The following is a 26,657-nucleotide window of genomic DNA, read 5'->3' as shown; positions in this document are numbered from 1 at the left end:
CAGCAAATCATTAATTAATTACATTTTAATGAACCTTAAGCAGCTACTGCGGGAGCCTTCAGAAGTTTATCAAAAATGAAGAATTGCCTTGTGTAAATCTTAAGTTGACGGGGAGAGGGCTTGAGGGTAAGAGCAAGTCTTGTATAATTTCCATACATTCACTAAAACTTTATAGCTTTTGCTGTTATATTAGTGTTTCATTCCAAAACCTATAAATTTAGAGTTCCAGCTTTAAACACCTGTTTGAATTGTTCTTGGAAATAATGGTGATTTCAAGATTATTTTTTTAATTAAAAAAAACCCTTAATGAGAACCATTATTATTTCAGTAAGGGAAAAAGTTACAGTGAGTCCTTCATTAAGTCTTAAGAGATCAGACGGGATATTTCAGTGTAGTAACTACATAGAGGAATGCTAGACACAAATGTACTGTGAACAGCCAATTAATTTATGTTGCTATTCTGTTAAATATTTATATTTCTGTTTTGGGGATAAAGAGTTGGGGGAGATGAGGGGAATGGCTGCAGTTCCATTAACTAAAAACTTTATTATTTATCCTCTCCCCCTAATGCAAGTCATGAAAATGCAGTACACCAGACTAGGGGAAAGGGGGTCTCTGTGTGCTTCCCAAACTGCCTTCCCACCCAACCAGTTAAGTTACATAACCTTCAAAAGCACTGGGAGATGGTTAGAAGATGGGAAAGAGGAGAAACAGGGTTCTGCCGAACCTAAGGACCCCTCCTCCTTTGCATATATAAGGATTGTGAGCTACATTTTGGTAAATAAATGGTACCAGTGTGTTTATTAGGGCATACTTACAGTGTAGTTTACAATACAGTGGTACCTCAGGTTAAGTACTTAATTCATTCTGGAGGTCTGTTCTTAACATGAAGCACCACTTTAGCTAATGGGGCCTCCTGCTACTGCCACGCCGCCACTGCACGATTTCTGTTCTCATCCTGAAGCAAAGTTCTTAACCCGAGGTACTATTTCTGGGTTAGCGGAGTCTGTAACCTGAAGTGTATGTAACCCGAAGCGTATGTAACCCGAGGTACCACTGTATTCAGTTCAGTATACATTTAGCGTTATTGATAAAACCCTTTGATTGTAGATTTTTATTGAAATTGACCTTAATTTGTAAGCCACTTTGGGAACCAGTTTTGCTATAAAAAATGAGCATTTAGACTTAAAACCAGGCAGCAATTATTTTTAACTCAGAATTCTTTTATTTGAGGTATGCTTGTTCTTTTCATATTCCATGATAGTAGCATAGCCATATACAACAAATTTTACAATAGAGAAAACTTTTCATAAAAATATCTGCCTTGAACCACAACTTTTATTTTTAATTCTTCAATGATTACTACTGAAACTAGTTATTCTATATGAAAACTTAATTTCCCTGTGGTAGCAAGTATTTATGAAAAGGAATATTCAGTAGGGACAGTTAGTTACAATACTGAGCACTGGGTTTTTTTATATTACAGTGCTAACACCCAAGAAAATGAGATGCATGGATTACAATTGAAACTGTAACAATGAGGACAAAAAAGCATTTTCAGATCTCCAGGTTAATTGTACAGCAGCTTCCTACACACATATGATCAACCATATAATGATCCCATCAAAAAAAAATAATATCTAAGCAGAAATGTCTCATTTACATTAATAATGTTCACAAATTATATGAATTCATTTTGAAAGTGATGGATAATTTAAGCTTTCATCATCTAAAGCTTGTCATTTTTTTTCCAAGAGAAATGGATTGTTTCATTTTTAATGAGTGCAATAATATCACATTTAGTTTCAGCAGATGCAAAATAATGCACAACAAAAATGATTTTGAGTTTGCTGAATAAATAAGCAAAACAAGTACCAGAAGAATCCAAAGAAACTTGTCCTATAAAGGCTTTTCCCTCCCTGTGAGAGGTCAAAAACTGGTCAAATCCAACACATTGTTTCAGTTTAAGCAAATAAAATCAATATGGCCAGGAAAGCAAAGTGCACCAAAATTTTAATTTAGTTGGGCTTTAACAAAAAACAATTTCTGTCCCCAGACAAGTACTATTAGTTGACAAGAAATATGGCATCCCTCACCTAATACAGCAAACAAACAGAAATAATCCCCCCACCTCTTAAATCATTACATTAGACACCCTCAAGACAATGATACTCTTTCAAGAAACTGCAGTGGAAAGGATCTGATGCTACTTTTTAAATGGAACTTAAAGAACAGATTGTCAGGCATACCAAGAATTTTCAGATGCATTTCTGCATTCACATCTGTGAGAGTTGTGGATTGTCACAGTTCATTTGCTTTTGTAAAAAGATCCACAATTTGCTGACAAGCAACTAGAAAAGTTCATGCATTGACTGGGGTGGCTTACCCATTTCAGTATTTTCTTTTTATATATATATTTTTTTAAAGCGAGAGAAAGAAAACAAATTGTATCCTTCCCCCTACAGTAATACAAAGCTTTTGGAGACAAAGGGGTGGGGGAAATGATGCAAAAATAAATAATAAAATGTAAAATACTTCATACAAAGTACTTCCAAATGTGCCATCCGTGTACAATTGCATCCAAAACCAAACACGTTGATAAAGCAGAATTAGCAACAAAACTATTTGATTACAGAACACATGAGCACCTTGATTCCATGGCTGCAATCCTGTGCACATTTGTGCATGTGTAAATAAATTTCAGTGGCATTTAGACATGAGAAATAGTGTGCAGGATTGAAGCCCATATTTTAAAGTCCTTTGGGAAGTGCCTCTTTTTTTCCATTTTTGGTTTATGTTTAAACCTTGTAGACTCTTACAAATGCAGTTTGTTTCTTTTCAGTACTGTACACAGGGAATAGGAAACTTACAGACTTACAGTGTGACACATTTTTACATTACTGAAGATAAAAATAATCCTTAAATACTATCATTTGTTTCCAGTTTAAGAGCCAAGTTGTATTGTTGTCAGTTAACACGATACAGTAATAGAGTGTAGACAGATTGCAAATGCAAATAATGCTTAAGAAAATTGACAATTATTCCCCCTCCCCCAAATCAGGCTCCATCAGAATAAAGCTGCATTTTCCTATAGCATGCCAAAAAGTGGGACCTTGATAAAGATCTGCACAGTGCATAATTTCCTTTAAATTCCTTTAAGCAATCTTGTGTTACAAGAGTACAATTAAAAGTCCATCAGTATCCCAAGTCCTCATGCATTATCTACCCTGCCACACTTTGCTAATGTGTCTTATCATTTCAGTTGTTAATACTGTTCAGTGTAGAGACAGTCTTTCTGAGGTAGACTGTTCAAGTTCAAGGACAAGTCTTTCTTACGAAATGCATGACATTCAAAAAAAGACAACAAATAAATACTACATGTACAATATGTAGCAATGAGGTAGAAATGGTTTTAAAGAACAATGTCTGAATGCACACCCAATGCGACGGTGGGGAAAATATATATATATATATATAGATTTATAATATACATAAAAAGGAAGCAGAAAAAACCCCTCTAGTGACTGCATATAAACCACAACAGAAGGAAAGAAAGAAAAGAACATACACGTGAAGTTTAGGTGTGAAAATAAACTTTTGCCTGTTTGTGTATTGTAAGACAACAAGGAGGAATGACTGCATTCCCAACCTTGGTGTAGAACAGAACCATTTTATAAATATTTAACATTCTATAGGACTGATTCATATATTCTCACACAACTCTGTAGCAAGGCTGACCCACACTGCCGACATTCTACATATCACCGAGACAGGGAGGTGAAATTTTCCTGCTTTCAGTCTAATTGTCTTTGACAATTGCAGTGCCTAGTGCTACACTTCTTGTGTTGTATTTAAAAACAGGGGAAAGAATAGAGACTTGTTCATTAAAGATGCAGTATCCCTGGTTCACAAAAATGTATCTGGCAGGTTCAAAATCGAATGTCAACCAAAGGTCTTTGCAGAGTGGGAGATTCTGTTCATGTATTGACTAGTCCCCAGTACAGCTGCTTCTTTTGAGTGTAGGAATATTTCTGGCTCTGTGTTTACTAATGTGCTTCATATACGTATAAATCTGCAAATGATTAAGGAACAGAAAGCTTTTTATCTTTCAAAGGAAAGTGAAAGCAAAAATACTTCGGGTTATGTATATATGTACAGATAACTATTGTATAAACACATGCACACATACAAGATGAAATGAAGTTAGTGCTGTAAGGGGAAGGCATGTTGATCTTCAGTTCTGGAGCATATGCGTACCAGGAGTTTTACCTACGTAAATCCCATTGAAATGCCTGGGAAGTGCAGAAGTGGGCAACACACATGCATGTCAATGGATCTTACGTAGGAGATTTTCCTAGTAGGCTAGTGAAGAAAGCTAACATATACAGCATGTACCTTAGAGATTAGGATAAGATAGGCATTTCTCAAATCAGAAGTAATTCAAACTGATGAGCGTGGGCGGCAATAAATGGTATGAACAAATTTAAAGTCAACTTCAATGTTTTATTTTGGAGATCTCGCTTTAGAAAGGAAATATTTCAATTTCATAGAATGAGGTCTGCATTGATTTGAATGAAACACATAAGCTGGTCCTTATAACAGTCTATTCAAAGTTACACACATTTTCAGGCAGCAGAAACCTTTGTTTGCAGCTTTTGACATGTAAACACATTACCATCTACCAACATCTGTTGGAATTAATTGGGGTTTTTACACTAGATTATCTCCTTTCGAAAATTGCCTAGCAAAGTATTACGCCAGCCCATATAAAATGACCTTGTACTATTTTACAGAGCATAGCCCCTGGACAGATGAGCTAGCTTTCCCAGATGGTGCTTTGCCTATGTGTTTTACTGGGAGGTTTTATTTTCTCCTTGATGGGTTTGAAATGCACAAGAAAAACCATTTTACCCATCTATCTGCATTTGAATAGAATACAAATTGACTAATAGAGAAATATTTTGTGCAAAAGTAAATAGCCTTAAACTGCTTTCACATTCCATTGATCAGCTCAGTCAGCAAACTTTTCACTACTATCTTTAATGGTCTAAATATTTTGGGGAAAGAAGCATGCCAGAAATGTAGAGTATTTCTGTATAAACTCATATAAAGGTCATGATGCTGCATTTTGAATTGGCCTTGATAATTTGGCTGGCATAAAATTGTCCCTGCTTTTTCTGTTCTTGGAATTGTTATTGTAGTTGAAGAAGAAGCCTCATCTTATGCAAATAAATGGTGGTTTCTATTATTATCTCATCCCACACATTTTGATAGGCTACTACAGCCAGCATGCAATAGTTGTCTACCCCAAAGTATTCAAAGAACATTCCAACAAGCTATCAGGCAGGGCTTTGTTGTCCTTAACTAATTACCAGTTTTACAGAAGGAAGAGTTTGGCAGGTGCAGTTTCAATTATCATGTAGATATAATGGTGGGAGAAGCTGAAACTATTAATATTCTCCCTTCTATGAAAGGCACATGAGATCTGCCCAATATGGAATCTGACAATTCTTGCCCATAGTTTTTATTTATTTATTGTTGATACAGAACCCATAGTTCTGACCAATGGAAAAAGATAGCAGATACCTTCCTACAGAAGCCATTTTAAATCCGCAGAACACTTTTATATGTTGGTCATATTGATTCCCTCACAAAAGCTAGTCTTCTCTTTCATGGATCATCCAACACCTTAGAAGCTTAAGTCAGGATCCATTTCTTTTGTATTGAGACATGTAGGGTACAGAAGGAAATGTAGCAGCATAAGAACAGAATGGCCCTATTCACATGGGATGCATGAAAGCAGTTGCTTCCAACTAGCATAAGGATAGTTCGTTAAAAATGAGCAAATGGGGTCTGAGCACACTGGACAAAGGCTGTGCGATTCCATTTATCAGGGAACTTCCATTGGCAGGAACTGATAGAATATTATAGCTTGCTTCCAGTTGGTAGGAAGATAGGGTAAACAAAAGTATTTTCCTCATGTAAAGCATTACAGCCACTGGCTGCAGCTAGCTACCAAGTGGGATGAAAACCTAATCCCCTGGTGCTTGCATCAATGGATTCAAGTGGGTAGGTGTGGGTGTACACACACACACACACACACACACACACACTTTTAATTCTTTCAGCTTCATCATTTTGCTTTTTATATTTAAAGCTAATTGAAATAATAATTACCTTTCCCAACATATATGATGTAAAATGGGAGCCAAAATGTGACCTGAAAATTCTATTGAAGTAGTTTTTAATTTTATTTAGTGGGCTATGGGGCTAGAAAACTTTATATTTTATGTGGTCATGTATATGACATTATGTTTACTTAAGTTTAGTTAATAATATTGATTTAGTAGAAAGCATAGAATTTCTGGTGTGAGTATGAGTTAGTTCTTCAAAACATGCTTGAATCTTTCAAATGAGCACAGCTTGATAGCAAACACAAAATGCAATGTGTAAAAGATGAAAAACAGATCAGCAATCTGCATCAGCAAACCTGTCTGCAAGATCAATGTGAATCATTGGGAAACGGGATACTTGGGCTTCACAAACAGAAAGGAAGATATAATAGAAGAAATGTAAGAGTATTGAAAGGCAAAAAGGAAGGCATTCACTACTTGAAAATGCAAAGCATCTTACTTTACTATATCAGTGAAAGGCACTGTGTTTTTTTTAAATGCACCTTCTGCCTTAAAAGCAACAACACTAGATTTAGATTGAATAAAAGAATTGCTAGAATGTACATTTTGGTTTATTTGCTCTGTTCTTAGCCATGGATATTAAAAGAAATTTTAAGAAATTAAAAGGAAATCAATAATCAGAAATAAAATACAATCTACCTACCCACTATTAACTTTCTCATCCCTAATGTTTCAACTGACTAAATGTCAAGTATGATAACTGGAAAGTAGCTTTAAAGATACAAAATAACCAGGTAACTGATTGGTCTTTTTCTCCTTAGGGCTTTTCAGTGCATTTATTTCATGTAATTGAAGGTACATTACTTAAAAGAAACATAAAATGCCAGTGCTTTGCAAGTGTTTTGCTACTCTCTCTTTAAAGTAAACAGAAAATCACTTCAAAAAAAAGTGGGGGAGACTGTTCTGCTCGTGTGGCTGTAAAGGCTCGGATTGCTACAGTGCTCAGAGACATTACCAGCATCAGTCAGCTGTCATGAACAGAATTGCTCATAAAAGCATTAAAGAATAATAAAAAAGACAATGTGGAGTGGAAGCACAAAAAGAACAAAAAGCCACACATGCTAGCTAGTCTGCCTTTCCAGAAGGAAGACTCGGCAACATTTGCCCTCTCTGGACAAGGAGGGAAGAGGTAAAAGATATAGATGGGCTTCACTCCAGAACTGAATCTTCCTCCATCCCCTACTTTCCCTTCCCTTCCCTTAGATTGAAATACTAAGCACACTTCCTTGGGAGTTAAATCTCCTGCAACTCTGGGCAACTTACTGAGTAAAATGTTCATAGGGTTCCATTAAAGTCATTAAGGAGGTTAGCATCCTAGATGTAATCCAGCTTGTCCTCATCTTTACTTTGCTTTCCAAAGAGGAATTTAACAAAAACTGAGGTAGAAATAAAATGGTGGGCACATTTACCCGAAAAAGAGAGAGACAAAAATGGAAGAGACAATGTACACACAACCCTCCCCCAGCAAAATAATAATAAAAAAAAGTCATTCATCTTTTGGAAATGGAAGATGAGGAAGAAAATTGTGATTGGGGGACTTACATTTTTCTTGCTTTTTTGTTCGGTTACTATCCACTGCATTGCTGCAAACAGCTTTGCAACCCACAACCTTTCTTAGTGACCTAGAATGATTTTGTTCTATTGACGCAGTGAAATAATCAAGACACTACATCTCTAAACATGGTATAAAAGCCATTGTAGTCTAAGGTAATTTGCCTCTCAGAGTCCTAACTAGATGTTGCCTTTGACTGTCTCAGATGATTACTTAATTCGACAGGGTGGCTTTCTTGCCGTTGGTGGACTGTCTACCAATGTGTCACAAAACTGTCAAGGACTTAAGGACTTCCACACACTACTGCCACGAAAATTCTCTTGTTCCAATTTGATCCCCAATATTTGGGGGGGGGGGAGAGAGAAAACCATTTCCTAAACACTGGGATACCCTCTCTGGTTCTATTTTGAAATGCTGAAAGACTCATTTATAACATACTTCAACTTGCTTCTGGATACATTCAAAATATTTCTCCTTGCCATTTTTTTTCAACTGTTGAGGTAAACATACATACATATTTAATATAAAGTAACATTGAAGCCTATCCTATTAACTCTCAGCAGTACATAGTGCTTTCAACACATTCCTTTGAGGTACTGTACAAATCACAATCACTTTCCTGAGTTTTTTTTCTTTTTTCTTTTTTTGCAGACAGAACATTAAAAGAAATGAACTGCAGAAATTAAGGTCCAGATTACCATTACCCTGTTTTACCTGTTCTTAGTTTAGTACTGCAGAACAGACAGGATTGAGGAATACTGTTGCTCTTAGTTTAGCCAAAAAAAATAAGAAAACAAAATAAAAATGTAGTTCTCTGTCGCAACGCAACCATTCATTTCTTTAGTCCCATAACATTTTGAAGTTAAAGCTCTTTATATTAGCACATGCCACCAATGTAATTGTGAGGCCAACAAAAAAGAAAAGAAAATGAAAAGAAGGGAGGGGGAGAAAGCACCACTTCAGGCACTTGACAGCAACTAAATCTCGAGAACAGCAGAATGGAATCAACACACAGGGTTCATGTCCTTCTAAAAATCAAGCCACTTGGCTCCTTGCTCCACGGCGAGAGTGTGTTGTCTAGCCTGAAGAGAATGGAGCATCAACAGATGCTTTCTGTCATCTGTGGCTTTTCAGATCAACAGCTCTTGTTTGATGCAATATTCCTTCAAACCTACACCTGGCTCTTTTGATGCAAGGTGATCATTGTCCCCCCCTCCCCCGCACAGTACTCTTTCACAATTTTAACTCTACTGAAGAGGGGTTCCATGCCCTATGTAACAGGTTTGTGTGTATGTATGTGTGTGTGCACGCACCAACATTCATTACATTTTTTTTAAAAAAAAAGACTTGTCACTGACTACAACCAAACATTTTGTTCCATTCAACATATGTATCAAGCTCTTTTTGAGATATGCTAGGCTGTATCTTGCAGAAAGCATTTTCAAAGTCTTGATATGTAATGGGCCTCAACTGGCTGGGCATAATGGCTGAAAGGTCTGTGGCTGGCATGGCATGGAGTGGGCCTACTACCGCTTCCTGACACAAATGAGCAACATCTAGTCCAGAAAAACCTTCCGTGCGCTGGACAAGCAGTGCAACCTCCTTGTCATTGAGACAGTAATTGTGCTGTGAGAGCAGTTGTACTATTATCTGGTGCCTTGCTGTGCTGTCAGGAAGTGGGATTAAAAGTCGTTTCATGAAGTACCTTCGAAGAGATTCATCTATTTCTTCCGGTTTACTGGTGGCACAAATTACTACTATTTGGTCCTCAGCAGAAGTTAGCACAGTGTCCAGCTGCATAAGGAACTCAGTTCTCATTCGACATACTGGACTGTGTTCTTCATTCACTTGGGATGAAAGTAGCACATCAATGTCACTAACAAAAATCACTGAGGGCTGGCGACACCTTGCCACAAGGAAGGAGGCATGAACAATTTTTTCTCCTTCCCCTATCCACTTTGTGACAAGACCGGAGCCAGTGATTTTGAAAAACGTGGCTCCCAGCTGGCTAGCTATACATCTGCCCATTAATGTTTTGCCTGTTCCCCGAGGTCCAAACAAAAGGATGCTCCGAGGTAGAGCACTCAGCCCATTGAATGCATCTGACCTCAATACTGGCCATAAAACCTCCTCTTTAATGACAGCCTTTACCAAATCTAGGCCAGCAATGTCATTCCAGTCCACAGGAGGTCCTTGGTTGATAATCTCATTGGTTACAAGGTCAATGAGGTGTGCGTCAGTATTTTTCAGTTGCTCGTCAACAGAGTGGTTGGATGAGGTAGCTGCACGAAGTCCTGGGCCTTGCATTGGGTGAGGAAGGAGTTGCCTATGCTCATCACTGTGTTCATTCATTACTGGAGAGCTGTACTTCCCAAATGGTTCACTTGCTCTCGACCCAAGTGAATTTTTAGCAGTGCTGTAGGAAGGGGGTGTCAGAGCCCTACTGGACTGGCTGAATTTCCTTTGCTGTTCAGAAGCCATTATCTGTTTTGTTGGCTTAAATGCTAAGGATGGTGGTTCAGCACTCCTGTCAAAGCCATTCCCTCTGTTGGCATTTGAAATGCTGTTGTCGGGCATCCTGTACATAGGACTTTGTGTAGATCTCTGTTGGCCATAGCTGTAATTTCCATAACTGGAGTCCATTTCTCCTTGTCCTGCCATATAGAAAGCTTTTCTTTTCAGAGAACTTGCTGAACTGTTTGTCAGGGCAGAGGGTGCAATGGGTGTTAAACCATGACTCTGGTAGCTGTAACCAGGTACTGTAGTAGGGGGAAGAGGAGTTGGAGCAGGGATTCCTGAAGGCAGATATGCTGAAGGAGGAGGAGCACCACCAGGGCTATATCCAGGCCCAACAGCACTTTGAGGGGGATAACTTGCAGATGGATAGCTATAACTGGAAAGATTAGACGTTCCATTGTAGCCTGGTACTAGGGCTGGAGGGGGTGGTGGGGGAGGGGGTGGTTGTAAAAGCCCAGAGCTATGCAGAGGGGATGGATGAGGTGAAGGAAGTGCAGGTGTTGGCTGGCCACTATAACTTGTATGCAAGTAAGATCCATTGTATCCTGTGGCATATTCCTGAGATGGGAGCCCTGAATGCAGACTGGGTACCGTATGACTTCCACATGTACTACTAGAATAACTAGATTCTGTCAGGTTACTAGCCACCCCAGGTGAACTCCCTATACTGGCAGAGACATCTGCTGGAGGGAGGGCAGTACTTACTCCAGCTTTGCTGGCAGTGATAACATCTGGGACACAGTTCATGGGATACACACTCTCAGAGTTCAAAGAAGGCTGCCAGGGTTCACTTTCATTCTTGCGGCCATTCACCAGCCCTGATGGAGGCTCTGAGTAGTTACTTAGGATAGGCCGTTCAGCTGGCCCTTCCAAAATACCAGAATACTTTTCTGCATATTTTTTCAGCAGATTTGAGGCAGTTAGAGCAGAGATGTCATCATTAGCCCAAGCATACTGGTAGGTGCGTTGCAGGTGTCCACGGTAAGCTTCTACCTTGTGGGCAGGAGACCGGGTTGTTGAAGTGATGTCAAAGTGCTGCTCTGGCCACTGGGCATGCTCTGGCGTCCACTGCATCTTCAAGCCTGAGGATTGGGGTGGGGAGAACAAAAAACAAAAAAGCCAAAATTAACAAGCGAAAAATACTGTTGCAAAGGCATCTAAATCCATCCACTTGATTTCTTCATTTATAGATATAATGACTGCTGTGCTTAAAGTCAGCAGATTATTTATACATCCAACCTGCCTGTTTTTTTTTAAAAAAAGTTCACCAGTGGCACATTTTCTTGAAAAATATATACATGCCCCTTTCTAAAATATTCTACTTACAGTGCAATCCTAACCATGTCTACTCAGAAGTAAGTAATAGTGAATTCAGTGTGGGATACTTTCACGTAACTGGGATTAGAATTGCAGTCTGATTAGTTGGGGGTGTGGGAGTGTGTGATGTAACCCAGCTGGATGTTTTAAAAGTGTAATTTGGTACATTTTTGGTATTCTGAGCATGGATTCAATGTTAGGTAACATGTTTCATACCACAAACACTCTATCTTCCCTCATCAGTTTCAGTTTTAAATTTTAATATTTTTTAAAACACACACACAGGGCGAGAGAGAGAGAAGAGAGAGAGAGACACGACACAGCTGACAGATCACATCTAGGATACCTTTCTTATTTGGTACTGAATACCTAGTTAGCACAGTATAATGCACCCTGCGCAGAACAATATGACACAGACATAGCAGGTCATTCCATAATCCAACTCTCATCTAAAGTGGTCCACGACAGTTTCAAATCTGCTTCGTGGAGTGCAGCAAAGCAATCTCCCAGGCAGCGCTCCGTTGCTTTCATCACACAAAGCCTACAACTCGGTATGAATTACAACTGGCTGCTCTCTGCCTCACAGTTCTGTTGTTGAGGCACTGGGAGGAAGGGTGGGGGGAGAAGAAAAGAGCAAAGCCCAAGCATCACTTGTCTGCCTGCCTTTTTCACTTGCTCTCCTTTTCCCTCCCCTCCCTGTTCCAAACTCTCCCTTCCCCTCCCTGCCTCTAGGGTACATAGCAGGTGGGGTGAAACGAGAATAGGAAGAATTAAATGTAGTCTTCTTGCTAAAAGTTCAGCAAAAAAAAGAAGAAGTGCTGGCTGTAAACAATCAGAGAATACTTAAGTAACGCGGTGTGACCAATGCATTAGCACAATTAACCATGCCAGGGAGAGAGAGAGGAGAGAGATATTTCTTTAGCTGTAATTTGGTAAGCCATTCCAAATGGCAAATAGAGTTCATCAGCATTAAAAAAAAAAAGCTTCTTCAACTCTTACCTGTGTATCGCAGGCAGCATGAAGGCAAGCCTCAGCAATATCTTGCTCATTTTACAAAAAGTGATTTTTATTTTTTCCACCAACCTGTCTTGTACCCTTTGGCACAGATTCTCTGATAAGAAGGCTTAGAGTAAACGAAGCATTTGTGTCACGGGTTCTCTTATGAATTCTGCAGTCTATTTTTGACAGCCTGTACCCTCCTCATCTTGCTTTTCTTCTTCCCAAACCCCTTTAGCCCTCCTTTGCCTGACTCCAGAATCTTGACATGACCAGTTTAGCCCCGCTGAGCTAGACCTAACACAGCATACAGTTTGGTAACAGAATGGCATGTTTATTCCCTTCTGATTCCTTCTTCCTTGTTTGCACATCCGCTGCACCAGACACAGGAAGTTAATTAGCAGCATGATGCTGTGCTAATTGTGTTAATTTACAAGGTTTTAGTCAAAGAGAATCATGCCAGGGCTGGCACTGCTGTCAGGCTTCCAGCTTAATGATTAAGAAATACTGAAAACAAGGTGGGAAGAATTGCAGTAATTACACAATAAATTAATAGAGCAACAGGATTAATTTGTAAATATATTTTATTGCAGTTGTGCTCATTTGTATTGGGATTATTTAGGACAGAGTTTGTTATTAAAATTCACATAGGTTTTTGGGTTTTTTTGCCAACCCATGCTGCAATTTGATCTAAGAATTTCAAAAGAGCACTTGAGGTTTACCAGTTAGTATCTAAAATCATACTTTGCATAAGAATGTGTAAGATGTGCTCTAATTTAGTTTTATCTTGACAAAGATGTTGCTAACTGCCATACTTTCAACCCACATTTTCAAAATCAAATTTTAATTCATGACAGTTGGATGTTCACTCCTTCATTTTAAGATAAATCAGTAAACCTATAGTAAATATGAGGATTTAATTTCACCAAGAAAAACAGGTAAATAAATATGACAGCCATACAAAACAATTTAACTTAAATAAAATAATATAGCCCCCCCTTTAAAAAATGTTTTATGTTTTTGATTTTGAGAGACTACAAAATCAGAGAAGGCTTCTGATTCCTTATGCATAAGCTAAAATATTTGAACAGATTAATGCTTCAGTAGTTATGTATGGAGAGAAATATTTTTTTTAAAGAACTTTAAAATTTATTCCTCTGCAACCTGCCAAGCAAATGATACAAATGGTATGTAATCATGGGTATAATTTACATCTGCAAAGCTTAATTGGTAAAACATTAATTCTGGAGTTAAAACATGCTTTAACACAATGGCTGCAGTCTTCCATGCATTTGTGCACTTGCCCCATTGAGGGAAGATAATCTGAATGCAGAACACAAGTTACTACTAATAATATATGGCATTTCTGTAGCATTTTAGGGCGTCCAAATTGCTTCACATGCATTCATTTCTTGCAGTTTTCATTACTGAGCTATGTTGTAGTAGTAATAACAATAGCAACAACAACAACAACTGTAATAACTATATTATTATTCCCATTCTGGGGCTGAGATAGTGGCTTACCTAATGAGTTCATGGCAGAGGTTAAAATGTGAATCAGAGACTATCTGATGCAAACAGTATGCTGCACCAGATGCAGTGTGAGCACAAAATGCTATAAAGCAACTGTGTGGGGATGCATTGAAGCCACTTCCTCAAATGGATCAGTGCCCACTATATTCTTGTACTACTCTCAATGCATTGCTTATAAATGGTATCAGTGTTATGAACCTGAAACTTTTGAGAGTTTTGTGCACTTCTTAGGCAGCATAGGAGCAGCAATACAGAACACCACCACCCCTTAAAACACATGCCAGATTGTACTGTCAAATATACAGTGGTACCTCCGGTTACAAACTCAATTTGTTCCGGAGGTCCGTTTTTAAGCCAAAACCGTTCTTAACATGAGGTGTGCTTTCGCTAATGGGGCCTGCTGCTGCTGCTGCCTCACGACTTCCGCTCGCATCCCAGGGCAAAGTTCACAACAAGGGGCATCTACTTCTGGGTTAGCGGAGCTCGTTACCCAAAGCATTCGTAAGGAGGACGGTACATGACACGAGGTTCCACTGTACTGCCTTCTGGTGCAATATGAATTAGAACTTCTGTGCATTTGCACAGATGTATAGGCATAATCTGCATCTTATAGTAGTCACTGGTAAAAAACACATCTCATTGATTTTAATGGATATACGCAATATTGTTTATCACACAGTAACTATGGGGTGGGGTTGGGGAACAGGGGAATGCAAAAGTTATTGTTTATTGTGGAAACACTCTAACAAAGTGAACATGCAAGCCTGTATTATGTTAAAATGTTTAATATGACATATCAACTTTTAAAAAACTGATCTTGAAAAGCAATTAAGTTTTTTCTGTGTTTTCATTCCTCGGGTATAAATAATCACATGCATCAAAACTATTTATTTGGCATAATTACTAGTTAGCCCACTGGTTTCAGATTACTATCCTAGTTGCGAATCTGCTCACTGCACAATAATTGAAAGTTTATTTATTGGTGCATATTGAGTACCAGTACATTTAACACAGGCTATAAAAGCAGCATTTCAGAATTACAATATGAATTTAAGGAAACAGGACTATCCTCATAACCTAAACGTAAGCATTTGCTCTACTGCATTACAATTATTAGTGTGATTTGTAAATTAAGAGTTAACTGTAAAGCTATTATCCATAATAATATAGAGTGCACTACAACTGCCTTATCAAGTTCAAAAATAAGAAATATTACTGGTTATGGTGTTTGTTTCGTTGGCCTCTATGAAGTTGTACTGGTCAGATATTTTGGCAAGCAGCAATATTCTTTAAAAATAAGAGACATCTGGCAATCCTTTTATTAGCATGGCAATTGTGTTTCGGATAGAAAAGGCAAGCTAAGCAAACCATACTAAGGAAAAATACTAAGAAAGAAAATTAAGGAAGTGTTATTATAAAGAGCAAAGATATGCAATTGTCCAAATCTGGACAAAGAAAACATTCAACAACAGCTTTTCAGTTATTATCAAATTAAAAAAAGATTCTAGGGATGTGTGTGTGTGTGTGCAGACAATACTGTTGCAAATTCGTTTTTTGACTGTTGCATACAGTATTTTGTAGTGTCCTGAACTGTTGTCTGGATCATGCTTAGACCAATCAGGTTTTTAAAAAAATATTTTACTCCCTTTTATTTAATTTTTTTTGGGGGGGGAGCTATTTCAAAATACTTCATGCTTTTCAAATATCATATACCATGTGCATGCAACTTCATAATTCTCTCTCTCCCTCCCTCACTGTGTCAAAATTAACTGAAAGTAAGCGGGGGAGGGGGAATCACAGTTAAAGGCTGTCAAGGCTTAACACATCCCTACAGGACTTGTTTCAGAATCACAGCACATATGGGACCTAATCCTGCAAATGCAAACTGTCAGTTTTTCAGCTCCAAAATGACTGAACCTGTCCAGAATTTAATGTGAATCTAGAGAAAAAAGCACCTTGGTGATCATTCCGTTCAGTATGAGGCATAACAAGATAATATTTATTTTGTTGTTTTAAACTAATATAATACACACTACTACAAAAATATGTGTTATTTCTTAGTGTTTCTATTCAATTTACATGATTCAAATGATTAGATTTGATAAGAACAGTTAACATCACTTAAAATATAGTACAATAGCCAAACAGAAAAATGCAGATATCAATCGTGTTTAAATGTAGAATGAAGGAGAGAAGGAAAATGGGAGGAGAAAATCAACCTGCATTTCTTCAACTGCATTTCATGCTGAGGGTGTTCAAACTTGTTTTGAACTGTACAAAGTATCTTGACTAGCTTTTCTGAATATGCCTTCAGAGCAAATCAAGGCAAAATAAAACAACTGCTTCTTTTCTGTGTTCTATACTCTGTTAAAGGACTCTGCTAACCTGTACATTCCATTCCTTTTAACCATGTATACAAGTGTTGCATTGAAAGAGCTGGCCCATTGAATTAAATGCAAACTAGTAAAGCTGTAAATAAGATACACATCCATTAGAATACATGCTTTGTTCATGAACATACCTCACCAAAGCTTTGATGTCATCTCCAAGACCTAGAGTTACCTGACCTCTGATACCTCGGGTTACAGATGCTTCAGGTTACAGATTCCGCTAACCCAGAAATAGTACCTAGGGTTAAGAACTTTGCTTCAGGATGAGAACAGAAATCGCACGGCGGAAGCGGGAAGCCCCATTAGCTAAAGTGGTGCTTCAGGTTAAGAATGGACCTATGGAATGAATTAAGTTTTTAACCCGAGGTACCACTGTACTAATTTCTGACAATGTGCTTCAGGTTAAATATCCACTAAAAAGTAGTCACTGGAAATAGTTGCTTCTCATGTGCACTCTTGCATGTGATATAGGACATGAAACATATTGGGTGGAATTCAGTGTAGTGCTATGGCAATAGCACTTGCCCGATGCACTTTCTGCTTGCCCGATGGAACAATCTCCCCTACTTTCCTTCTGTGTGCTGTTCTGGGCATTCTTCCAAAACTCTACAGCGGATTTGGGGGAGGAGAGGAGAAAAGCCCCACTGCACTACTGAGGGTCCTTTCACTCGCTTCTGCTAGTGAAATGGGTTAATTACATCTGGACAATCAAACTCGTAGACTTCAATATAATGAGGAAATGTGTAGAGCCATTGTTAGATGCAGATGCATATCTAACTGCACATCAACGCTTCTGTCTGGATTCAAGCCTATTTAGAAACTAGCAGATATTGCTCAGTTTTGGACCCATGTTTAACAAAATGGCACACTACACTGATGTAGCATTCATTTTGTTCTACTAGACAGCTGTACTCTTTCTGTTCTTCAAGTATTAGGAACTATTGAAAAGACTGTACATCTAGAATACTTACTGTAATAATTACTCTGAAGTGATTGAATGCAGACACCTGATTCTATATCAAAGGCGAACTTCCATCAACTCAGATGAGGTCACAGCGCTCAAAGATGTCAAGTACTCTTAAGTGTTAGGCTTCATTGAGTTGAAGATGCTCAAAACCTTTAAGAATCAGGTCCTTAATAGAGACAACTCTGGTTCATAATCCTGTGCTACCAGAAGACAGGGACCAAATCTTGCATGTGATATTTCTTGCTACAAGGTATATATACACCAAAGAGCAAAGAAAAAGTATATACTTTCCCCAAGGATTTGGCAGTTGAATGATTACCAACAAGAGTGCACTCACACTTGCAATTTGAAACAACTATAGTTTTCTCCCACACTGACTTCTAGTGTAGCATAGTCGACTAGAAAATGAGTGATGGACTGGAAAGTCTCCTGGTTCTTATTTTAAACCAGTCATGAACTTGGTTGCCTTATGTCAATTTGTAACAGGTGGATAACAATACAAGTTTGTTGAAAGGTTTACAGGACTAATACAAGTGAAGCATTTTGAGCAATTTGAAAAAAATACTGTATAAATATGTAATCAATACTAATACTGTTATTGTTAATACTGTGATGGGTAATGTTTATGCAGCCAGGTCTGCTGTAAAATTTCCTTTGCCCATACAAGAGAAAATATAGTCATTATGTTATGTAAGTAGCCATGGCTGCCTTTGAAAAGAATATTCTATTAAGCTATTTGTTCTACCAAAAGGAGACCCATTGCTGCTGGCTCTTCCAGCACTTAAATAAATGCTAAAATTCTGTATGTCACATGGAAAGCTTATAAGAGCTGATGGGGAAATCCAGCAGTAATTTTAGTATTAAACTGTTAGTATTTGATCGTTTGGTCCAAGAAGGCATAATAGGCCACCTTGCTGATGCTAAGCTGGTTTGGGTAACTACATGTCCCCAGCTGTGCATTCTGTGATGGAGGAAAGGAAGAATCTAAACGTATAATAATAATAATAATAATAATAATAGTGAAACTAAGTCAAAATAGTGTCAAAATGCTGTGGCGACAGCAGTTGGTGAAGGATTAGCTCTGCTGTGGCATCTGCCCACTCCTCCCATTTTCAATAAATTGTAGCAATGCTTGTTTTTGGAAAGCCAGGTGAACAATGCCCCGTCTATGCCACCCTGTCAACTGCTACTGCACTGTGGATTTTTTAAACTGAAAATTGAAATAAACGCATCCCTCCTGAAGGTTAACTATTCTGGAATTTGCAATTTGAGTTTCCATCAAAGGTATTCATACATACCCACTGAAGATAAGGAGTCTAATCTAGACATGTGTGACAACATGGAACCTCAGTGGCTTTAAAATGGGCATGTTGCAGGCTTTATCCACTTCAACTTAGAAGGCCCTGTTTGCGAAGTACATGTGAAAGCAGACATATGTTTACAACAAGTAAATCTCTTCAATCTGAAAGGCACTTACTTGCATGGAAGTTTTTAGAATTGTAGACTTCACATATTGTTCCTTCCCACTCTAACGTATTTTAATATGAAATGCACACCTTATTAACATTTACTATAATGCTGTTCTTTATTTTGTGTGGTGTGTAAAGGGACAGCTTAGAACACTATACAATGCAGACCCTCCAAGTGTCCCTATTTTCCAGGGACACTCATGATTTAGAGAAGCCGTCCCAGTTTCTGATTTGATCCTGGAATGTCCCACTTTTCCTTAAGGTGTCCCTATTTTCGTTGGAGAAATGTTGGAGGGTTTAGAGTTATCCAGCCCCCAAGGGAATCCTGTATAGGGAAGGTATTTTTTAAATGTTTAATGTTTTATTACATTTTTATGTATGTTGGAAGCTGCCCAGAGTGGCTGGGGCAACCCAGTAAGATGAGTGGGGGTATAAATAGTAAAATTATCATCACGGTATGGGATGTCCCTATTGTCATTGGAGAAATGTTGGAGGGTATGTACAATGGTGTAATTTCACGAACACGTGCAGAACCGCATTCATGTAACTGGCTTCCTCCTTCTACCATGCTCTAACTTTACACAAGTTTTTCATATTAATATTCCCCCCATTTCCCTTAAAATATTCTTAATAATAGAATACATCTTCAACTCTGTAGCCCTTCTGAATGCCAAAGGACTGTAGTGCAGTGGTATAGCATCTACTTTGCATGCAGATGGTCACAGGTTCAATCCCTGGCATGTCGTGGAAGGGCTTGGGAATTTCCCTTATCTGAAACCCTAGATAACTGCAGCCAATCAGTACAGATAACACTGAGCTAGATGGACCAATGGTCTGATTCAGTATAAGGCATCTGTAATGGTTCTATGAAAGTTAACACTGAAATTTTAAAATTATTTTCCTCTCTGAACCAAATAGTTTAACTCGATACTGGCTACAGGGAACACACATAGTATAATATCAAAGTGAACCAATTGGGAGCTTGTAACTAGTTGCAGAACAATTTTGAAACCTGTATACTCCACATCCCAATTATCTAATTTAAATACTGTCAAATGATTATTCCTTTTAAATCACACTTTCACACCTCACGACTGCCAATTACAATACAATTGCAGCAAATTACTCTCATCCCCATCCTCCAACCCCTTTCTTCTAATATACATGGCTGAAGTTCTAACAATCACAAAGGCAATTCTGCCTTAAACGTGTTTAGCACGTATTGTAGTAAGTCTCATACTGCAAAAAAATCTCTATCAAATGAAGAGAGAGATTGACATAAGAACAAAGTAACAATTGAAACAAAGTAATGGGATTAAAATGTACCTCAGGCATTGTTGATTTGTCGTATTGTGAGCCAAAGTTACTGAGTTGGTATATATGGATACAGGCAGTTACTTATTAAAATGATAATTTTTATTTAAAGACGGCTATAGAAAAGGCAATGTAGTTCCCACCCAAATAAGTTCTACATGAATACAGTGGTTAAGTTGCTCATGTTTGCTACATGGAAAATTGTTGTGTGCATTTATACATTAGGACCATTTAATATGTTTATTGAAAAGTTTTTTTGCCTTGGACATGGCCTCCTCATTTTCTCATAATCTAAACCTTTCAATTTATCCAGTATTTGTTATACATTGACCCGTGAGCCAAAAAATGGCACAGCCTGCACACTATTAAGCGCTTTTGTCCCATTGATTTTAATTGGAGTGTTAAACATGTGTTTAGCATTCTTCCATTGAAATCAATAAGAAGTGCTTAATTTTGGCTGATCACTCCCACATATAAGGCAAGCTGTAATAAATAGGATTAAAAAACAACAATGGTGTAGAGGCTAAAGACAATTAAAACCTCAAACAAAGTAATAATGTTTGGGGTACAATATCATTCAAGAGAAACACTAATTTTAATATTTGTGTACCTAATCATACTGAAAGGAAATCAAATTATTCACAGTTCTGATCATTCCGTAGGCCAGTGGTTTTCAACCAGTGTGCTGTGGCACCCTGGGGTCCCTTAATGATGGTCGGCGGGCCGTGGGCAACACTGGCCCCTCATCTCTCGTTCCTTCCCTCCCTCCTCTGATGCTCTCATCTTTGCCTCCCAAAAGCTTGCACAGTTCCCTAGGCGGATGGTGCCTCTGGGGCTGGACAGAAGGTGCTTCCCAGGCCTATGTGGGGCAGTGTGAGGAGGGGGCAGAGGAGGCAGCTCAGAGACCAGGGCAGGAGCTGCGGCTGCCCAGAGGACTCCCAAGGAAACAGGACAAGAGAGGAGGCTGAAGGAACACTCCACAAGGAAGGGTGTTTGAAAACAGGTGATATAGCTGGGGTCCTGAGCCCCACAGAGGTGCTGCAGGAAGAATGTGGTTGGTTAAGGGAGCCATGAACCCAAGAAGGTTGAAAACCTTTGACCTAGACTATCTCATGGTATCTTTGCTGGCCTGGATTGCCTTTCCCCAACTTCATTTGGTAGGACACTCATGACCATTGATGGATTGGGATAGTTTGACCACAGTTGTACATGCTTTCGTAACCTCATGGTTGGATTACTGTAATGTGCTCAATGTGGGACCACATGTGGGGTTGGACTGGATGCTGCAGCTGCTGCAGAACATGGTGGTTAGGTTACTTGCAGAGTCCAACTACCACCTACACATTAAACCTTCTTTGTGGGATATGCCAGTCTGCCAGTCTGTGACCAAGCCAAGTTAAAGGTGTTAGTACTAACATATAAGGCTCTATACAGCCCAGGAATGGGTTATTTGTGAGACTGCCTTATCTCTTATATAGCCAGTAGATCCCTAAGGTCTGTGAGAAAGTTTCTCCTGCAAATTCCAAATATCTGAGAGCCTGCTCTTCAGTAACTCAGAAGAGGGCTTTTAGTGTAGCTGCTCATGTTCTGCAGAAGGGCATTCCTGTTGAGATATGACACACACACACTTTCTGGAAACAATTGAAGACATTTTTGTTCTGGCAGGCTTTCCCAGCTGAATAATTGGATGTCTGTTTTTTATTGTTTTATTTTTGTTTTAAATGCATTTACTTTTTTTGGTTTGTTTTTAACTGGGTTTGGTTTTTTGCTGTTTTTATTGCACATCTCCTTGAGATGATTGTGTATTAATAAATTAATGATAATAACAACAATAACAACATCTACTGGCGACAATGAACATTAGACTGATTTAAATCATTTCTGGAAAGCATTTCGTTAGCCTTGGATTCTACTTGCAAATGTCGACAGGTTTGTGTCATGACGCTTATTAATGACATTTGCAACTTGCCATGATAAATGTCAATATTTATGGGTAAATTATGGAAATGAGTATAAAAGTTGTTCTTTTACCAGACACTAAGAGCACTGTCCTAACCCCCTGAGCAATATAGCTGGTGAGGGTTATGAACTGCTGGTCTCTACCTGCAAAGAAGCACCACCACTAGAAACCCCTACTGTGCCTTGGTGACAAGCTACTGCTGGCAGTGTTCCCACTTGTGGCAGACAGCTAGTGGTGGGCTAGGAGCAGGACAGGATGCCATGCTGAATGGGCTGTTGCACCAGCCTAAAGCTAGTGCATAAAAACTGAAAACCTCCCTTGCGTTCTTGTCCTGGCTGCCGAAGCCAGCAGGGCTGCAGAAGCAGCAGCGGATCCACTTACTGCACCTCACAGGCCCCTCTTAGGATTGCAGTGCTTGGCTAAATGTATACTTAGCTGGGAGTATGTCCCAATTGAACTCAACAGGGCTAACTTCTGGAGTAGAAATGTATAGGACAACACTGTTAAATAAGAACAAGAACATTCAAGGCAACATTACCTTCTGCAGAAAATAAAATAAAAGATTCACAGCCTAGTTTACAACCTAGTTTATGAAGTTTCCTTGAGTGCATCTAGTGCAAGGATTATTTCTCTTCTATTATCTGATCTTCTATTATGGGAACTTCTCTCCCCCCCCCCCCCCCAATTTTTAACATTGATCTGAGAGTTGATGGATTTTATCACCTAAAACCCAAATATACATTGGGGCAACATGTTCATTAGGTCAACCAAAAACTCTCAAAATAAGAAGCAAGCTTTAAAGTTGCCCCAAACTTTTTTTCAGACCTGATGGTGAACAAAGTAGGGGGAGGGATTTGGCTGACCTTGAAGCTACGGAGTCTGCGTTTGGTCACAGACTTGAAGTAGGATGTGAGAGAAGGTAGCAGACATTATTAATGAAATTATATTATTATTATTATTATTATTATTATTATTATTTCTAGTTATTTCACTTTAGCAAATATTTGGACATTTTGATTTTTTTATCAGAATATAAACAAAACAACATTAAAGAAGTTTCTGATATTTAACATAACGTGCACACACACTCTCTGTGTACATAAATTGAACATATGACAGACAGAAAAACAAGGGGGAGGTGTGACTTACGGTAATATGCTTACACAGAATTAAACAGAACAACTAACAAGGGATCACAGGGGCTATGCATGTGCCAGGTCCTGACCCAGAAGGGACTCCAGAGTCTTAGCTTTCTTTCCTTTTTTAAAAAAGTAAGTCATCAGACATTTCTGAAGAAAGTTAGAGCATGAAATGCAGAGGCACTTTGAAGGCTTCTGTGCCATTGCTAAGGACGCTTAATCACTTAATCACTGTTGCTAGGCTATCAGAGGAAGAAATGCAGACCACTCCCACCTGGGTATCAGTGGGGTTGCCCTTTCAGAGGAGCAGAAAAAGCAGGAGTGGATCATTGTTGCTGATACTGGATAGAGAAGGATGTTAGGGTGTGTTTGTTTAAACAATTTCCTTGGTGCACAAATTATTTCATTCTCTGCCCAAGTGTGCTGCCTTTACAGAATAAAACAACTGGGTGGTTTCCATATGTTCTACTAAAAACCCTTGACATAAATTAGGCTTTCTTCCTGTCAAGGAAGGAAGGAAGGAAGGAAGGAAGGAAGGAAGGAAGAAAGAGCAATTGCAACCCCTGTTCTCGGTTTTCTATGTCCCCCACCCAGCCGTTACTGGTCTGCTTGCCATCATTGGGCTGTTATTTACCAGTACTGTATACAATAACCAGAAGCAAAAAATATATAATGAATCAGCAAGCACCTTACGGCTGCAGGTAGACTGTACTTTACCACAAGAATGCTTTTCTGTTTATATGAGCTTTGCTGAGAGTTCTGAAAGTGCACAGATTTGTTGCATATTGTGGATTTTACTCCCAGGAGATTATATGTGTGTATTGTTTTCCCTCTTTTATGTTCACAACTAGGTAGGCTGAGAGTTGGTAGTTCAGCCATCAAAGTTGTGAATCCACACATACTCAAGTATTTTTTGCTTGTTGATTATTTCTCAGGTTTGGCGCTCTCTCTCTCTCTCTCTCTGTCTTTGTAAATATCAGGACTATGAAATGTTGCAGCTAAAACAAGGGGGCTGCTGTGACTGATACTATATATTTGTATCTTTGTTTTCTACTCAGGAGCTCAAGGTTGTGCACACTATCCTCCCTGCCCTCACTTTTAGGATTAGCATTAGGATCCACCCTATTTCTGTAACTGTAATTTGTTTTTAACCTGTTTGTAATAAGGAATTTTATATTATTGTAACCTGGCAAGGGACATTATGGTAAAGGGTGAAGAAGAAATCAAATAAGTCTAACATCCCTGTGAGGTATGTATGTATGTATGTATACATACCCCGCCCATCTGGCTGGGTTTCCCCAGCCACTCTGGGCAGCCCCCAACAGATTAATAATAATAATAATAATAATAATAATAATAATAATAATGTGATAAAACATAAACAGCACTTATTGAGAGTAGATTATGGGGTGGGGCGGCAATCCACATACAACATACCAGACCTAGGAAATCCTGTTTGCATCCCTGGAGTTAAGTCCACTGAGTTAAATTGGACTTATTTTTATGTAAAACTCTGCAAAGGATTGCAACCAGAGATTTAATCTGGATAGTAATGAAGAAACACATAATCTCTATCTGAAGTAAATTTCTAAGATTTGACTGTTATTTTTTTCTCTTGGAGTTATTGCTCTTGCAAGCAAGCATGCACAACTAAAGCACACACAGCTATAGGTGAAACACAAAATACCTTGATTTTTAACAGCTAATTAGGGAGATGGGTTTGGAAATCTATTTAAGTCCTCCCTCCTGCAGTGTACTAGACACGCAAATTTCACATTTACGCATTAATAGCATTCTGTGACTCATAAAGACCACATACCACATGTTACAAACATTCTTGTTTGTCACCATCAACATTCTCATACTTAAATAAAAGGGAGACATTTAAAGAGGGAAATAAATAAGGATAAATACTGTTATGAATATTGAATGACCATTGTTGATTCAGATCAATGGTGTGCTCAGCTTTAAGTGACAGTGAATCTTAATATTTTCTAATCAACGGGAGGATGCATTTTCCATGAATGCAAAAAGCAGATCAGATTACTAGTCAACATTCTCCCTGATCCTATGCTAGATCTAGCATTCATTTAGCAGGAAGCTACTCTATTTGCACATCTTGTATCTTCTCCCTAATAGGGGAGGGATACAAAAAATATGCACACCCTCTACTGACAATTTATTTATTACAATTGGGAAAGCAGATATGCTTCTATTGCTCTGTTCACAGATCTGTGGAGTATAGCCAGTGCTTTTTTTCTAAAAAAATAAATAAAAATGTTTAGCGGTACTCTCATTTTGACTCAACCTTATCACCATTTTATAGTTCAAATCGGGGAAAATAAATACAGTAAATGGACAAAAGTACAAAGATTCACAAAATGTTTAGGGGTATGCGTACCCCTGCGTCCCTCCAGAAAAAAAGCACCGGAGAAGGCTGTGCATTTTTGTATATATATTTTTCTGAAGAGTATAGATATAAACACAGTAGCCATTAACCTTAGTCTTAAGGTTAAATCAGTAACATTTTTCATCTGTCAAATTGTGTTGCTTCAAGAAATAGCCTTCCTTCTTTAAAATAGCAAAACAAAATTATGAATGCCAATTGCCTACTTTTAATCCTTAAGATTCATCCTTTATGAACATGAAAATATGTATTTTACAGATACAGTTGGGTTAATCAAAGAGACCTCTCTGCACAGTCCTGTTCTTTTTAAGCATATGAAAGCAAAGATCAATTTTGGAAAGTTTGAAATAAATGGTCAATCTTGAACTAATACGGGTCACCATGCAGATTTAGTACCTTCATCTAAAATAAATGACATATTCCTCTCAATTTCCCATTCCTAATGCCATTGCATATCCCAGTTTAGCACCCACCTATCTAATCAAGTTATGCAGTTACTTTTATTGAGATCAGAGTACCTCTGTGCTAATAAGCTAAAGGAGAGTAAATGCATTATATGTATATTTGGAAGTAATCTAATACTATCCTTGGGGAGGAAATCCTTCTTAAGTTGACTGCAAAACATAGTCAGACTTTGCAAAAAGAAAAGAAAAAAGAGGTTAGTTTATGCATTTTACTTACTTTGGTAATCTACACATTAATTTTTAATGCAATTGTACAAGCTGTTGCATTTCAGACTTGCGAGGGGGGGGGGATCTGTAACCATGACTGGGTGACATGGTGCATTAATTCAATGTCCTTCACTCCCAGGACCTTTTTAGTTCAGCTTGAAGAAAATAACTTTGATCTGAATGCCGTGGAGGGAAAGAAAGCTACATATGAAATGAGTTTTGCTAGGTTTA

The 26,657-nt window shown here is 38.4% G+C and overlaps 2 protein-coding genes across 15 annotated transcripts in view; one reads left to right on the top strand and one right to left on the bottom strand.

The window, feature by feature from the left end:
• Window positions 1-26,657, top strand: part of LOC310664653 (uncharacterized protein) — a gene marked incomplete at its 5' end in the record, with an annotated part of 413,140 nt that overhangs the window by 12,461 nt on the left and 374,022 nt on the right. Inside the window, one exon of one of the 12 annotated variants that reach the window (XR_014505018.1) lies at window positions 8,398-8,489. The exons of the other annotated variants lie outside the window; for them this stretch is intronic. Of the gene's footprint in view, window positions 1-8,397; window positions 8,490-26,657 lie in introns of those variants that run through there. 12 annotated transcript variants of the gene reach the window in all.
• Window positions 1,814-26,657, bottom strand: part of FIGN (fidgetin, microtubule severing factor) — a 125,110-nt gene continuing 100,266 nt past the window's right edge. For 2 of the 3 annotated variants that reach the window (XM_083408325.1, XM_083408327.1), the window contains one exon: window positions 1,814-11,345. In XM_083408325.1, coding sequence (XP_083264451.1) covers window positions 9,097-11,345 — 2,249 coding nt within the window. In that variant the 3' untranslated portion in view covers window positions 1,814-9,096. Of the gene's footprint in view, window positions 11,346-16,494; window positions 16,623-26,657 lie in introns of those variants that run through there. The other variant, XM_083408326.1, reaches the window with a different exon arrangement.

This window comes from Podarcis tiliguerta (assembly GCF_965153285.1).
Source record: "Podarcis tiliguerta genome assembly, chromosome: 1".
Taxonomy (NCBI): Eukaryota; Metazoa; Chordata; class Lepidosauria; order Squamata; family Lacertidae; genus Podarcis; species Podarcis tiliguerta.
Note: the sequence above shows the minus strand (reverse complement) of the source record. Positions and strands in the feature narration are given on the sequence as shown.